General features: G+C 44.8%; 1 protein-coding gene across 2 annotated transcripts in view; it reads left to right on the top strand.

Annotated features, from left to right (window-relative positions):
• The window catches only part of CTNNAL1 (catenin alpha like 1), a 165,714-nt gene that overhangs the window by 41,128 nt on the left and 110,497 nt on the right, over positions 1 to 14,089 (top strand). For both annotated transcript variants that reach the window (XM_030551619.1, XM_030551620.1), the window contains exon 2: positions 10,043 to 10,232. In XM_030551619.1, the coding sequence (XP_030407479.1) occupies positions 10,043 to 10,232 (190 nt within the window). The remainder of the gene's footprint in view (positions 1 to 10,042; positions 10,233 to 14,089) is intronic.

Genomic DNA, 14,089 nt, shown 5'->3' with positions numbered 1-14,089 from the left:
GAGTATGGGGAGGGAAAGAGGCCAAGGACAAGAGCAGGGTGGAGGCAAGAAGGGGGCAGTGAAGGAGAGGGGAGAAGGTGTGTGTGTGTGTGTGTGTGGTGGATGGGGAGGCAGAAGGCTACAGGTGCATGAGGATGTGGGAGCCATAGGGGTATATAGGGATATAATAGGAATGCAGCAGTGAATGGTGTGTGTGTGTGTGCGCAGGGGTGGGGGGTGAGGGTTTGGGATGGGGAGGGATGCAGAGTTGGCGGTGCAGGGGCTGAGATGGGGAGGGATGCAATGACGGGGGATGGGAGTGCGGGGGGGGTGGGACGGGGGAGATGCAGTGACTGGGATGGCGGTGTAGGGGTCGGGACGGGGAGGGATGCAATGACAAGGGGATTGGACAGGGAGGAATGCAGTGAAGGGATGGGGGTGCAGCCCCATTCCCAGCACTCTGAGATGGGGATACACATACCTCCAACTCCTGGGTGCTGGCGATGGGGCAGTAGACCATGGTTCGCTGCAGGGCATATGCTGCAGCTCGAGCCCAGCCACATGTGGAGAAGAGGGCTGGCCAGGCACCAGTGGTAGAGCCGCCTGCCACGTGACCCCTCTCAACAGCCGCCTGCTGAGGGCTCGAGTGGTGTTAGCTCTTCCCCTCCCCTGACCTACTCAAAGGGAGCTGCACCTCAGGGTGGGGGCGGGGCAGCATGCAGACCTCTCTCCTGGCAGCCCCTAAGGCTAGGAGCTGGACACACCGGCTGCTTCATGACCCAGGAGCCATGTGGTTTGCGGTGTGGTGGCTAGCAGGGAGCCTGTCAGCCCCCCTGTGGGCCGCACGAACCAGACATTTAACAGTCCAGTCAATGGTGCTGACTGGAGCTGCTAGCATCCCTTTTGGACCAAAACCGGACACTTGATCACCCTATTCCAAGATGGCTGCTCCAGCGAGGCCTCTCTAGGCAGGTCTGCAGGGCCCAGTTTTGCTGCTCTTCTTCCACTTTGCTGCTTCTTGGGGCTGGTTCTAGTAGAGCAACAGGGCCTCCAGCAGGGGCCATGAAGGCCTGGTACACTCTGCCACACCCACCGTTTCAGTTCCCTGCTGTTGCAGGTTCCTTGGGCATTTGGTGGCACCGTGGTCTTTCCTGTCATGTGCACATGATAAGCAACAGTTTAGTCCCCTGAGGACTGAAATACTTTAGTTAGATTAAAGTCACTGGATTCAATATAGGTGAAATTTAATGACTTTTGCTATACAATAGGATAGACTAGATGAGCTCATGATCCTCCCTGCTTTACTCCATGAAATGTATGAACAAATCTATTTGTTTTATTATTTGCCAATAAAATAGGGTGACAACACATAGATAATAAAAATGGAAAGTTTCTAGAATATGTTGTAATTTGCATCTGTCCAGTTTATCTGAGACTGAATACCTTCTCCCTCCTCCCTGTTAACCATTGTCATGTATATCAAGTTGATTGTTCACAAAATGTGAACCTCACCAAAAATCAGTTTACTTCTAGTATCTAACTTGCATTTTAGTTTGTGGCTCTGTTTTTGAATTAACCAATTTTGTCATCTGCTTAAAAAAAAAGTTGGTTTTAGATTTTAGAATCTGTATGCTTTTATTAGTGATGATACAAAATCCAGTTGTTTCTGTAGATACAAGGAGCACGACTCCCAGGATATAGTTGTTGTGTCTTTCAGGTGGGATTTCAGCCTGCTGTACCTGTTTCCATTGTGGCACTCCCTATGTGCTCCAAAAGAGAACTAGGTCCACAGGGAACTTGATTCAGATCACACTGAGCTAGCCATAATATTCAAGCCTGGTGAATCTGGTTTAGGGTGACCAGACGTCCTGATAAAATCAGGACTGTCCCAATTTCAAAGAGTTTGTCCCACGTCACGACCAGAGTATGGTTTGGATGCCATTTGTCCCGATATTTTGTTTCCTGGTGTTTGGCGGTAATTCGACGGGAAGTCCTTCTGTCACGGACAGCCTTCAGTGGTATTTCAGCAGTGGGTGCTTCTGTCTTTGGTGGCAAGGTTTATTACCTGCTGCTGAAATACCACTGAAGACAGTCCGCGACTGACGGACTCTCCACCGAATTGCTGCCAAACTCCCGGACGGTGAGTGTAAAAACAAACAAAAAAAACCACGCCCCCCCGCTGTGGCTGTCCTGATATTTTCCCCTTAACATGTGGTCACCCTAATCTGATTGTGGAACTTCAGTTCTGGCTTCTTGTGACAAAAGATCTCCTGACACAGATCCCTATCACCTGTGACAATATACACCTCTACCTTAATATAACACGACCCGATATAACACAAATTCAGATATAATGCGGTAAAGCAGTGCTCCAGGAGGACGGGGCAGCACACTCTGGTGGATCAAAGCAAATTCGATATAACGCGGTTTCACCTATAACATGGTAAGATTGTTTTGGCTGCCTAGGACAGTGTATCTAATTTCAGGTATAGGGCATGGCTATTTGGAGCACAAACTTCAGAAATAAAGGCCTTTGCATAAGGTCATTTCAAGGTTGTTCTCTTGGAATCAGTCTACTTTGGTGCAGCATTCAAGGGTTTGGGAACGTGTCAGTTCTTGGTGTGATGTTCACTATATAGTTTATACCCTTCCTGATATTCTGGAACTTTTTCAGGGTAGTCTGCCTCATTGGGATGAATGCCAGCTCACTGATTTGTCCAATTACCAATAACTGTGACCTCAAAGGCCCACTTAGATAATGTGGCATTGGGAGCATGTTCTGGTTATATGAAGGTTCTGTGGGGAATCTGAGGCTGGTTTTCAGTTCACCTGCCCCCACCCCCATGAGAACTGAACTCAGCTCTGAATGCTGCCACCAAATCACCATTCAAGCCGTTATGAAGAACTCTCTGGATTTTATTACTTAAGGTCCTGGTATTACTTGCAGCAAGTTCATCTAAGTGAACTGGTAACCTTAAAGTCATTTTCTTGAAGGGATGGAAATGATTCATTTGCATGGAAATTAGAATTAAAAATGCACAAAAACATAATTCTAATATTGTTCATTAGTTAAAACTAAAGGTGCTGGATACATAAAGTGTATCAAATGTTTTTATTTAAAACTCATTTATTAAACAAAGGAAATATTATCTTAGTGAATTGAACTTATTGTTTCTGGTCATGTCCTTCAAGATTTTACAGCAGATATTGCTCACACCTAATGTTTATTCATAGAAAGAGGAAACGAAGCTCTCCTGATTTTTTTTGTCTAATTGGTTTCTTAAGGTTGAACTAGTTAAATAAGCTGAAATGAAGATATCCTCATCTGCAGGTGCAGAGAGGGATACTGCTGTCAAAAGTTAGTTTAGCACTTAGGCCTGGTCTGCACTACGAGTTTATACCGATTTTATCAGCATTAAACTGATTTAAGCCTGCACCTGTCCACACAACGAGGCCCTTTATATCGATATAAAGGGCTCTTTAAACCGGTTTCTTGCCCACATGCTCAGGGTTTAGCTGATCGCCATATTTGGGGTCGGGAAGGAATTTTCCTCCAGGGCGGATTGGCAGGGGCCCTGGAGGTTTTTCGCCTTCCCCTGCAGCGTGGGGCACGGGTCGCTTGCTGGTGGTTTCTCTGCAGCTTGAGGTCTTCAAACCAATTTTGAGGATTTCAATAACTCGGTCCTGGGATAGGGGTTGTTATAAAATTGGATGGGTGGGGTTCTGTGGCCTGCCTTGTGCAGGAGGTCAGACTAGATGATCAGATTGGTCCCTTCTGACCTATGAGTCTATGAGTCCTCCCCGACGAGAGGAGTAGCGCTGAAATTGGTATTACCATATCGGATTAGGGTTAGTATGGCCACAAATCGACGGTATTGGCCTCCGGGAGGTATCCCACAGTGCACCATTCTGACTGCTCTGGACAGCAATCTGAACTCAGAGGCACTGGCCAAGTAGACAGGAAAAGCCCCGCGAACTTCAGAATTTCATTTCCTGTTTGGCCAGCTTGGAGAGCTCACCAGCACAGGTTACCATGCAGAGCTGATCAGCGCAGGTAACAATGCAGTCTCCTGAGAATCGAAAAAGAGCTCCAGCATGGACCGCACGGGAGGTACTGGATCTGATCGCTATATGGGGAGAGGGTTCTGTGCTAACAGAACTCCATTCCAAAAGACGAAATGAAAAAACATTTGAACAAATTTCCAAGGCTGTGATGGAGAAAGGCCACACCAGGGACTCAGTGCAGTGCAGAGTGAAAGTTAAGGAGCTCAGACAAGCCCACAAGAAAACCAAAGAAGCAAACGGAAGGTCCATGGCAGGGCCGAAACCATGCCGCTTCTCCGCTGAGCTGCATGCAATTCTAGGGGGTCCGCCACCACTACCCCACCTCTGTCCGTGGATTCAGAGGTGGGGGTGGTAATCTCTGCCATGACTGAGGATTCTGTGGATGGGGAAGATGAGGAGGAGGAGGAAGAGGATGATGAGCTTGCAGAGAGCACACAGCACTCCGTTCTCCCCAACAGCCAGGAGCTTTTTCTCACCCTGACAGAATTACCCTCCCAAGCCACTAGCCCAGACAATGAAGCCATGGAAGCGACCTCTGGTGAGTGTACCTTTTGTAAATATAAAACATGGTTTAAACGCAAGTGTTTTTAAATGATTGATTTGCCCTGAGGTCTTGGGATGCATTCGTGGCCAGTACAGTTATTGGAAAAGTTTAACATGTCTGGGGATGGAGAGGAAATCCTCCAGGGACATCTCCATGAAGCTCTCCTGGAGGTACTCCAAAAGCTTTTGCAGAAGGTTTCTGGGCAAGGCAGCCTTATTCCGTCCACCATGGTAGGACACTTGACCATGCCATGCATGTAGTTTGGTATCATTGCATGACAAAGCCTAGCTGCGTATGTTCCCGGTGATTGCTGGCATTCAAGCAACATCTGTTCTTTATCTCGCTGTGTTATCCTCAGGAGAGTGATATCGTTCATGGTAACCTGGTTGAAATACAGGAATTTAATTAAGGGGACACAGATGGCCATTCCTGCTGGCCTGTTTGCCTGTTGCTTAAAAGAAATCCTTCCTTGCAGGTAGCCAAGCAGGGGAAGGGGAAGGGGGGGAATGGCGCTGAGCTTTTTCGTGTTTGGCTAGCAGGGATTTTCCCTGCTACCAGCCATGCGGTGGGGGAAAGGGGAATGATTAGCAGTGAGCTTCCATGATACCAGCCATGCAGTGGGTGGAGGGGTAAAGCAATCATCCCAGAGAATTGGATAGGGGGTGGTTTCTGCTGCTGCATGTTAACAGGAAAGAAGCAGCACTGAACGGGCTTTGCTTGGTATTTGGGAAAGGAGGGCACTGTGTATATGAAGGCTGCAGAAGCCGAAAGACAATGGCTTACCATGGCCGCATGTAAGCTGAATTCTGCTGCCCAGACCTGCGTCTGTGAGATCTCTAACACCAGAGCCGCAGGCACTCAATATTAAGATGCAAAATGCGACCTTGTAGTGAAATCACATGTGCTATGTAAGGTGAATAGTGGTGTTCACTGTGAAAGAGTATAAGCATTGTTCTGTAAAATGTATTTTTTTAAATACTTCTCTCCCTTTTTTACCTCCCTCATGCAGCTGCAAATTTTTCAAGCCTCCCAACTCCATCCCGAAGGCTCTCTCAGATAAGGCGGAGGAAAAAAAAGACGCGAGACGAAATGTTCTCAGAAATCATGGAAGTAACCCGCAATGAAAGAGCTCATCTGAAAGAGTGGAAGAGCGTGGTATCAAATTACAGGAAAGATGCCAGTGAACATGAGCATAGGAGGGACGAACGTGAGGAGAGGAGGGACGAATGTGAGGAGAGGAGAGACGCTCGAGATGAGAGGTGGTGGCAGGAAGATCAGCGGTGGCGGGATGCAACGCTGGGGTTGCTGCGTGATCAAACTGACATCCTCCTACGTCTGGTGGAGCTTCAGGAACAGCAGCAGGGTCACAGAGTGCCGCTGCAGCCCCTGTGTAACCACCCTCACCACGTTCCATATCTTCCTCACCCAGATGTATAAGTACGCGTGGGAGAAGGCTTCGTGCACCCGCCCACTCCACCTCCGTGGAGAGCCCAACCAAAAGGCTGTCATTACTTCGAAATATTTTTAGTGGCCTTTTCCTTCCCTCCTAGCCTCCTCCCAAACCACATCCGGGATACCTTGTCAGTTCTCTCCCTCTTTTTATAAAGGCTTTTTAATAAAGAATACATGATTTTTAAGCGATAGTGACTTCATTTCCTTAAGCAAGCTGTAATCGAAGGGGGAGGGTGGGTTGCTTACAGGGAATGAGTCAATCAAGGCGGGGGGGGGGTTATCAAGGGGAAACAAACACAACAGTCACACCGTACCCTGGCCTGTGATGAAACTTGTTTTCAAAGCTTCTCTGATGCGCACCGCTTTGTGGTGTGCTCTTCTAATCGCCCTGGTGTCTGGCTGCGCGTAATCAGCGGACAGGTGATTTGCCTCAACCTCCCACCCCCGCCATAAAGGTCTCCCCCTTACTCTCACAGAGATTGTGGAGCACACAGCAAGCAGCAATAACAATGGGGATGTTGGTTTGGCTGAGGTCTGAGCAAGTCAGTAATGTGCGCCAGCACGCCTTTAAACGTCCAAATGCACATTCTACCACCGTTCTGCACTTGCTCAGCCTGTGGTTGAACAGCTCCTGACTACTGTCCAGGCTGCCTGTGTATGGCTTCATGAGCCATGGCATCAAGGGTTAGGCTGGGTCACCCAGGATAACTACAGGCATTTCAACATCCCCAACTGTTGTTTTCTGGTCTGGGAAGTAATTCCCTTGCTGCAGCCGTTTAAACAGAGTAATGTTCCATCTATCGCCCCACCACAGTTAGGGAATCCCATTGCAGCAAAGCCATTCACTATGGCCTGCACATTTCACAGAGTCACAACCTTTCGTAGCAGCAGCTTAATGATTGCTTTGGCTACTTGCATCACAGCAGCCCCCACAGTAGATTTTCCCACTCCAAATTGATTCCTGACTGACTGGTAGCTGTCTGGCATTGCAAGCTTCCAGAGGGCTATTGCCACTCGCTTCTCAGCTGTGAGGGCTGCTGTCATCTTGGTATTCTGGCTTTTCAAGGCAGGGGAAAGTAAGTCACAAAGTTCCATGAAAGTGTCCTTACGCATGCGAAAGTTTTGCAGCCACTGTGAATCGTCCCAAACCTGCAAAACTATGTGGTCCCACCAGTCTGTGCTTATTTCCCGGGCTCAAAATCGGCATTCCACGGCTAGAACCTGCCCCATTACCAGCAGGATCTCCAAAGCGCAAGGGCCTGTGGTTTGAGAGAATTCTGTGTCCATGTCCTCATCACTCTCGTCGCCGCTCTTCCATAGCCGCTGCCTCCTCGCCTGGCTTTGCAGGTCCTGGTTCAGCATAGATTGCACGAGAATGCGCGAGGTGTTTACAGCGTCCACGATTGCGGTCTTGAGCTGAGCAGGGTCCATGCTTGCTGTGCTATGGCGTTTGCACAGTTCAGCCAGGAAAAAAGGCACAAAATGGTTGTCTGCTGCTTTCATGGAGGGAGGGGTGAGGCTGTACCCAGAACCACCAGCGACAATATTTTTTGCCCCATCAGGCACTGGGATCTCAACCCAGAATTCCAAGGGGCCGGGGAGATTGCTGGAACTACGGGATAGCTAAGGGATAGCTACCCACAGTGCAACGCTCTGGAAATCGACGCTAGCCTCGGTACATGGATGCACACCGCCGAATTAATGTGCTTAATGTGGCCACGTGCACCCGACTTTATACAATCTGTTTTACAAAACCTGTTTATGTAAAATCTGAATAATCCCGTAGTGTAGACATACCCTTAGTCTGATTCTAAGTGCTTAGCCAGTGACTTGTAGCAGCTCAGTTTTTTGACTTTTTTTAAAAAGGCTTTAACATTGGTTGTCATAATTTCAAATTTAATTTTATATTGATTTAGTTTTGAAAAGAAACATATTTAAAGTTTAAAAAAATCTTAATTTGATTTTTCTGTAATCAAATCTATTTTTATCCATGCTTGTGTTCAAGATATTGCTGTGTTTTTTGCAAAAGGCTTCCTGTTTTGTTCCATTTGAACCAAAATATAACTGTCCCTCTTTGTCCTAATCCCAAGAAACAGTAAGGAATGTTTGAATGTGATCACTCTTAAGAATCATCTCTGTCTCAGAAGCTCAGATGCTTTTCATTCTGCATCAAGGCTCTAAGAACGGACAAACAGCACCCAAGTCTACCTTGTATAATTGGATAACACATCCTCTCATGGAGGTGTATTTCAGTAAGAAGTGTCAGAAGCATTCAAGTCTGTCTTTATGGAATTATTGGATTTATCATGGGAAGAGTGCATACCTAGCTCTGCTGGCAATTTGTAAAGCAACCACTGCATCATGTCACGTATTTTTCAAATACTGTATTAGAGTCAGTGTATAGCTTCAGTAGATGCAGCATTCAGAGGGATAATACTGCAGGCCACTGTGGGTTGCTAGTGCCTCCATTAGGGGTCTGGAATGTGCTTTGGAAGGTCTCAAGTGTCAGGATTAGCATCGGTGATCAAAAAGAAAATGGGAAATTTTCCTTGTTTACTTTCTTCAGGACATTCGTGTCAGTTCATACTCTGCTCTTTTCAGGCTAACATCACTTCATATAGTTTGTCTAAGATGAATTTTTTTAACTTTAAAAGTTAGCAGTTTGTCATAGAACTGTTCATAGAGGTGTTAGTTGAGCTTATTGAGGGATGGCCTCACCAAAAAGGTTTTATGTACTGTCTCCATTTGCTGCAAGTATCTGAACTGGTAGAAGATCTTGAAAGAATATTATTCAGACAAAGAAAATTTTCCATTAAGATTCTTCTGTTCAGTTTCAGTGTAGTATTCTGACTGAAACTTCTGTGGAACTGTGAAATGAATGGAGCTGTGTAGAACTTTGACTGGAATATTTAAGTTGTTAATAAATATTTAATACAAGCATGTGTTCACTTACTTTATGCTCCTGCAAAAGTTAGTTTGCTGCAATGCAGTTAGTTCTGTTGTGTGGGGAAGTGGAGAGGGAAAGAAGGATGTGATAGTGGGGAGAAAGTGAGAGAGCATAAGTCCTTCTGTTACTGGAGAGAAGGTTTGGCAGCCAGAAGGATTTGTTTTTGCTAGATTGGAGTAGGATGGGAGCATCCCCTTGCACAGACCCCACACACCCAAAAGTATTTTCTTATAGCTGGGCAATGTCCTGCAGTTTGGGTGGGTTTTTTTTGTTTTTTTTTACAGTAAGTAGAGGTGGTTCATAGGTTTCTTAATCCCTCTCTCTCTTGTTTTCTTTTCACTGCTGTGGTGAAATAAGACCTATTTTGATGCAAGGGTAATGGGTCCAAAATTGAGCCTGATCTAAGAGTAGTTTTTAAAAAATGTGTATTCAGGTCTTGTGAGAGGTGGGGAAAGTTCCTAAAATGTAATTTAGCTCCAGTATTGATTACATAAATAATTTTTCAGGGCAAATTGCCAGTATCAAGATTTTGATTGAGTACATGCACATCTCTGCAAATGGCCTTTTTCTATTTGTGAGATATATAGTCGTTGATTAAAATACACAAGTTCTGAATAGACAGTCAGAATGGAAAGATGGCAGGACTTGTGAATGTGTTGGCAAACCAAAACAATGCTGGTCGGTCTAGAATTATACAACAACTTTAACAGGGACACTGTAGGTATTATTGGCCTGTCAAGTGACTTAGAATGGTTTATTTTTAGCACACCAGCTCCCATTACTACATGTAAAGTTTAAAAATAAGTCAATCTTTAATCTTTTATGAGAATAGGGTGAGAGCTCAGAAGTGAAGAGGGAACACCAAACTACTTTTTTAATATTCAGTTTTGAATTTGTTTCCAGAAGTAGTTAACAAATGACTCCATGTGACTCTCAGTAGTGTGTTGGCTAATAAAATTGAAGGTCTAGCCCCAGGTGTATTTCAAAATTTGCTTGTAATTTTCAAGTTAAAATGTTGACTAACCTGCCATCCTAACAATTTTTTTTTTTTATAGATAACTACTCTTATTAACCATAAGGATAAACCGAAGCGGTCAGACAAGACGCTGCAAGCAATACAGCGGGTGGGCCAAGCAGTTAACCTAGCAGTTGGAAGATTTGTTACCGTAGGAGAAGCCATAGCCAATGAAAACAGAGAATTGAAAGAGGAAATGAGTATTGCTTGCTTTGAGGCAAAGCGAGCAGGTATGTGATTGTTTAAGAAGCCTGCCATTTATGTTGCTGTGCTATACCTGACTTTGAAAACAAACAGAATCTACTGCTTTCATCTATTGCAGCCATTAAACATGATTTCTGGAGTTGTTAAAGACCTTTTTAGTGATGACCCTTGCCTGCATTCAATATCTGATTGGTACCAGTGCGCTCTCACTCCATCTGCTGTTCAGTCTTCCACCATTATGTCTAAAGTTGGCGGATGATGACATTCTTGTGTCGTGCTTTATTATGTGGATCACTTTGCCACGAGAAGTCTCCCTTTTTCCTTTTGTAATTAAAAAAACAAAACAAAAACAGCAATCTCCTCCCCCCCCAGCAAACAAAGTTGTTTTTAAAAGTACTTTCAAGATGACCAATGCTGAATCTACGTATTTTTCCCATTCCTTGCAGTAATTTTCCCTATTTCAAAATTGGAGCACCTGTATTTGTAGTTTTTGATGAAGGAATCTTTAAATTAAAGAAATATAAATCAGTGAATTAAATTACTGTTTATTTTAAAGAAACCTAATTGATTGATATCTGGTTGAATCTTCACAAAACTAACTTGAAAACGTGTGCTATTGCAGTTTGCAATACACTTTAATATAAAATCACACTGTAAATACTGTTTTTAAATTCTTATTTTAAAGGCTCCATTTGTAGGGTATTTTTTATTTTAGTTTTACAAAGCCACTGTAAGCAAAGAACAAAACCACCAGAAAATATTAAACTTGTCCTTTTTTATAACTTTTTACATCCAACCAAAGGAGCAAAATTTGTCACTGTAAATTACTTCAGTGTTAACAGTGAAATGTTGTGTAGAGCTTCAAAACCTTAAGAAAATCCAAATATGTGAAAACCATTTAATGCAACATGAAGCATTACTCCAGTCAGTGATTTAAAAAAAAAAATGCGGTCAGTTAACACTGCTTTGTCGTCATCGACATTCACTTTCAAGACCTTCAGAATTAAAATACTTGAAGGCAAGCTAAACCTGAAAGCACTGTTTATTTCTATGCCATATAGTCTTTGAGTAATTGTCCATATGGATTTCACTCCTTGTGCTCTTGCTTCCTGATGTGCACATAATTACTGGCCAAAAGAATCCAGTGTCCATTAGGGCTATGAAGGACAGGGCAGGCCCAGCAGGCCATCGGTTCCTGTTAATTAGTTTGGTTAATTAGGTTAGTCACCCACTGGCGCAAAAAAAAATAGAATTTTTTTCTTAGATAAATGTATAGGATAGAGCACCTATGCTTTATATTAGGTGGCTAGCATCATGGCACAAGCAAAAACAATAGATTTGAGGCCTGTCTCTCAGAGAGAGCTTTGATGCCTGTTAACAACGGGCACTCTGATGTCTGCTCTGCCTTGGAGAAGTACACATTCTGTTGCAATGTTCTATTTGTTGCTCTTTGTCCAAGTTCACTCAGAGCAAGGAAAGCCTGCATGAAACTATTTCCCAAAAGATTGATGCAAGCTGCCTCAGACTACCGAGAGGAAGGCTATAGCCATGCCTCAGCCATCCACTCATTCCTTCTCTGTTTAATGTCCTTGGGAGCTGGATTCTTCCCTGATATCCCAAGCCATGTTTTATCAAGGGCCCCATTCATTTGCTATTACATCAGCACTGGTATCTTCAGACAGACAGGAGCACTTCTCCAGAGATGAGCCAAGGCTTGGGTCATCCGTGCCCAGCAAGTTGAGACAGCAGATCATCAGACTCATTATTTGTCTTGAGAGCATTCTTCTGAGCGCCTGAACCCTCAGAAGGCTCCTTCCAGATACCCAGTACCAACCTCAAAGACAGCATATGCAGTACTTGCTAAATCAGTGGACTGTGCTGCCCTTGGTTCCAACGCCTCAGCATTGACCCTGTGAAAGAGTGCCTTAGTACTTGGTATTCCCAGTACCTTCCACCTTCATGCAGATAATGTCTGCTATACCTGTTACCGTGGAACCAACAATCTTAGCACCTAAACTGTACGTCATACCACATGACTTATCAGTGATCTGAGTACCAGAGTCCTTTCTCTCTTTGAGAGATTGAGGGTGGTGATATCCAAACCATCAGCTTCAGAGTTACTGGTACATCAGATTAAGGAGGTATCCTGGGCACCCACCTCCCCCATACTGAGACAGACCCCCTTGGGGGAAGTATACCCTTCTGGTGGGCATAGCATGGACTCATCTCCAATCTGTCCATTTTCCCTTTCCTGGGTAGCACGGTGGAAGTCAGGGAGGGATGCTAAAGAGGAGTCCATGAAAGGTAGAAGAAAGAGACCTCGGGTACATACGAATCATCTTCCTTGGGTGCCCTCGTGTGTCTCCCGCTTCAGTATTCCTACCCTTACCATCCATGGTCCTATTGAACAACCTGTGGTTTGCAGCCATATTTCAGAAAGCCTGCATCATCCACTTTCTCTAGGGCTAGATCAGCCACTCCAAATAGGCAAATCAGATCATCTCAAACAAGTCTGCCGCGAGTGCATTTCGGATAATGGAGAATCAAGAGGAGGATAGTGAAGGAAGAGCATCAGCTGCAAAGTGAAGAACTGCTGCTTTCTCCTTATCTTCCCCAGATGAGGATGTGAAACTACCTTTGCCTGCCTCATTAGATGAATTCAAGGTATTCCAGGACTTCACGAAGCACATGGCAGAGACCTTGGATGTACCTCTGGAGGTAATTCAAGAGAAATGAGACAAACTCTAGGACATCCTACATGTTGGGGCTAATGGAACTTGCAAAAAAAAAAAAATGCAATTAACTGACAGGTGGTACCAGGTATCTGAAAGTGGTCTAAATATTTTGGTTACATATACCACCAGGTTCAGGAGAAGCCAAAACAGGGATGTCCTAATTCTACACCAGGAGAGAAGGACCTAAAGAAATTGGACATCTTCAATCACAAGTTGGGCACATCAGTTGGCCACCCTCATCTGGAGCTATCAGGATCTCCTCTCCAAATATGAGTATTTAACATATTATACACAAACTCCCTGTAGGCTAATTCCCTAAGGAACACCAAGAAGAGATAAAGTCTGTCATGGATGAGGGCTCATTGCTTTCCTGCAATTGACAGCAGGATGGAATGAGCTGTGATACAATGACGTACTATGACCTCAGCATTAGTTATCATGGCGGCTGTCCTTGGTAACCCAGTGAGGTTTAGGGAACAATCGAGGACCTACCGTTCGAAGGCAACAAACTTTTAAATTTAGTTATGGGTGAAGCCGTCACTCTTTAAAAGACTCCAGGGTGATTGTGTGCTTTTGGGGCCGCCTCGTCTCTCACATATTGCTCCAGAGTGGCTACTTGACAGATGCTTTTCGTATTCCCTGGACACTGGGACTAATGTATGCTTTCCTACCAAGCCCCATGAGGAAACTGAGCAAGATGCAGGGTGGATGATTGATAACCCCTAGCTGAGCCAAGCAGTTCTAGTATTAAGTTCTGATGAAACTTTCAGTGCAGTATTCTACCAGTCCTGACTGACAGTCTTGCAGAACAGCAGTCAGATCCTACACCTAGATACAGCTTTGTTGCATCTGACAGACTGGATGCTGGCTGGATGTCATCCACCAAAAGAAGCTGTTCACCTGAGTTTCCAGAATATTCTGCTCTCCAAAGCAGGATATCTTCATCTAGACTGACTTACTAAGCTTAATGGAAATGATTTTCTATTGGGGCATCTGAGCACAAAGAATCCTTACTCATGCCCATGGGGTACATGCACACCAAGAGTGGAATTTGTGTGGACAATACATCTCAAAGAACCATAGTTACTGTAAAGTAAGTAACCATTCTTTCACCGGGCCAAATGATGAAAATAGTCATTAAACACAGC

The sequence above is a fragment of the Gopherus evgoodei genome, chromosome 2, assembly GCF_007399415.2.
Source record: "Gopherus evgoodei ecotype Sinaloan lineage chromosome 2, rGopEvg1_v1.p, whole genome shotgun sequence".
Taxonomy (NCBI): domain Eukaryota; kingdom Metazoa; phylum Chordata; order Testudines; family Testudinidae; genus Gopherus; species Gopherus evgoodei.
The sequence above is the reverse complement of the archived record's forward strand: the minus strand, read 5'-3'. Positions and strand labels throughout refer to the sequence as shown.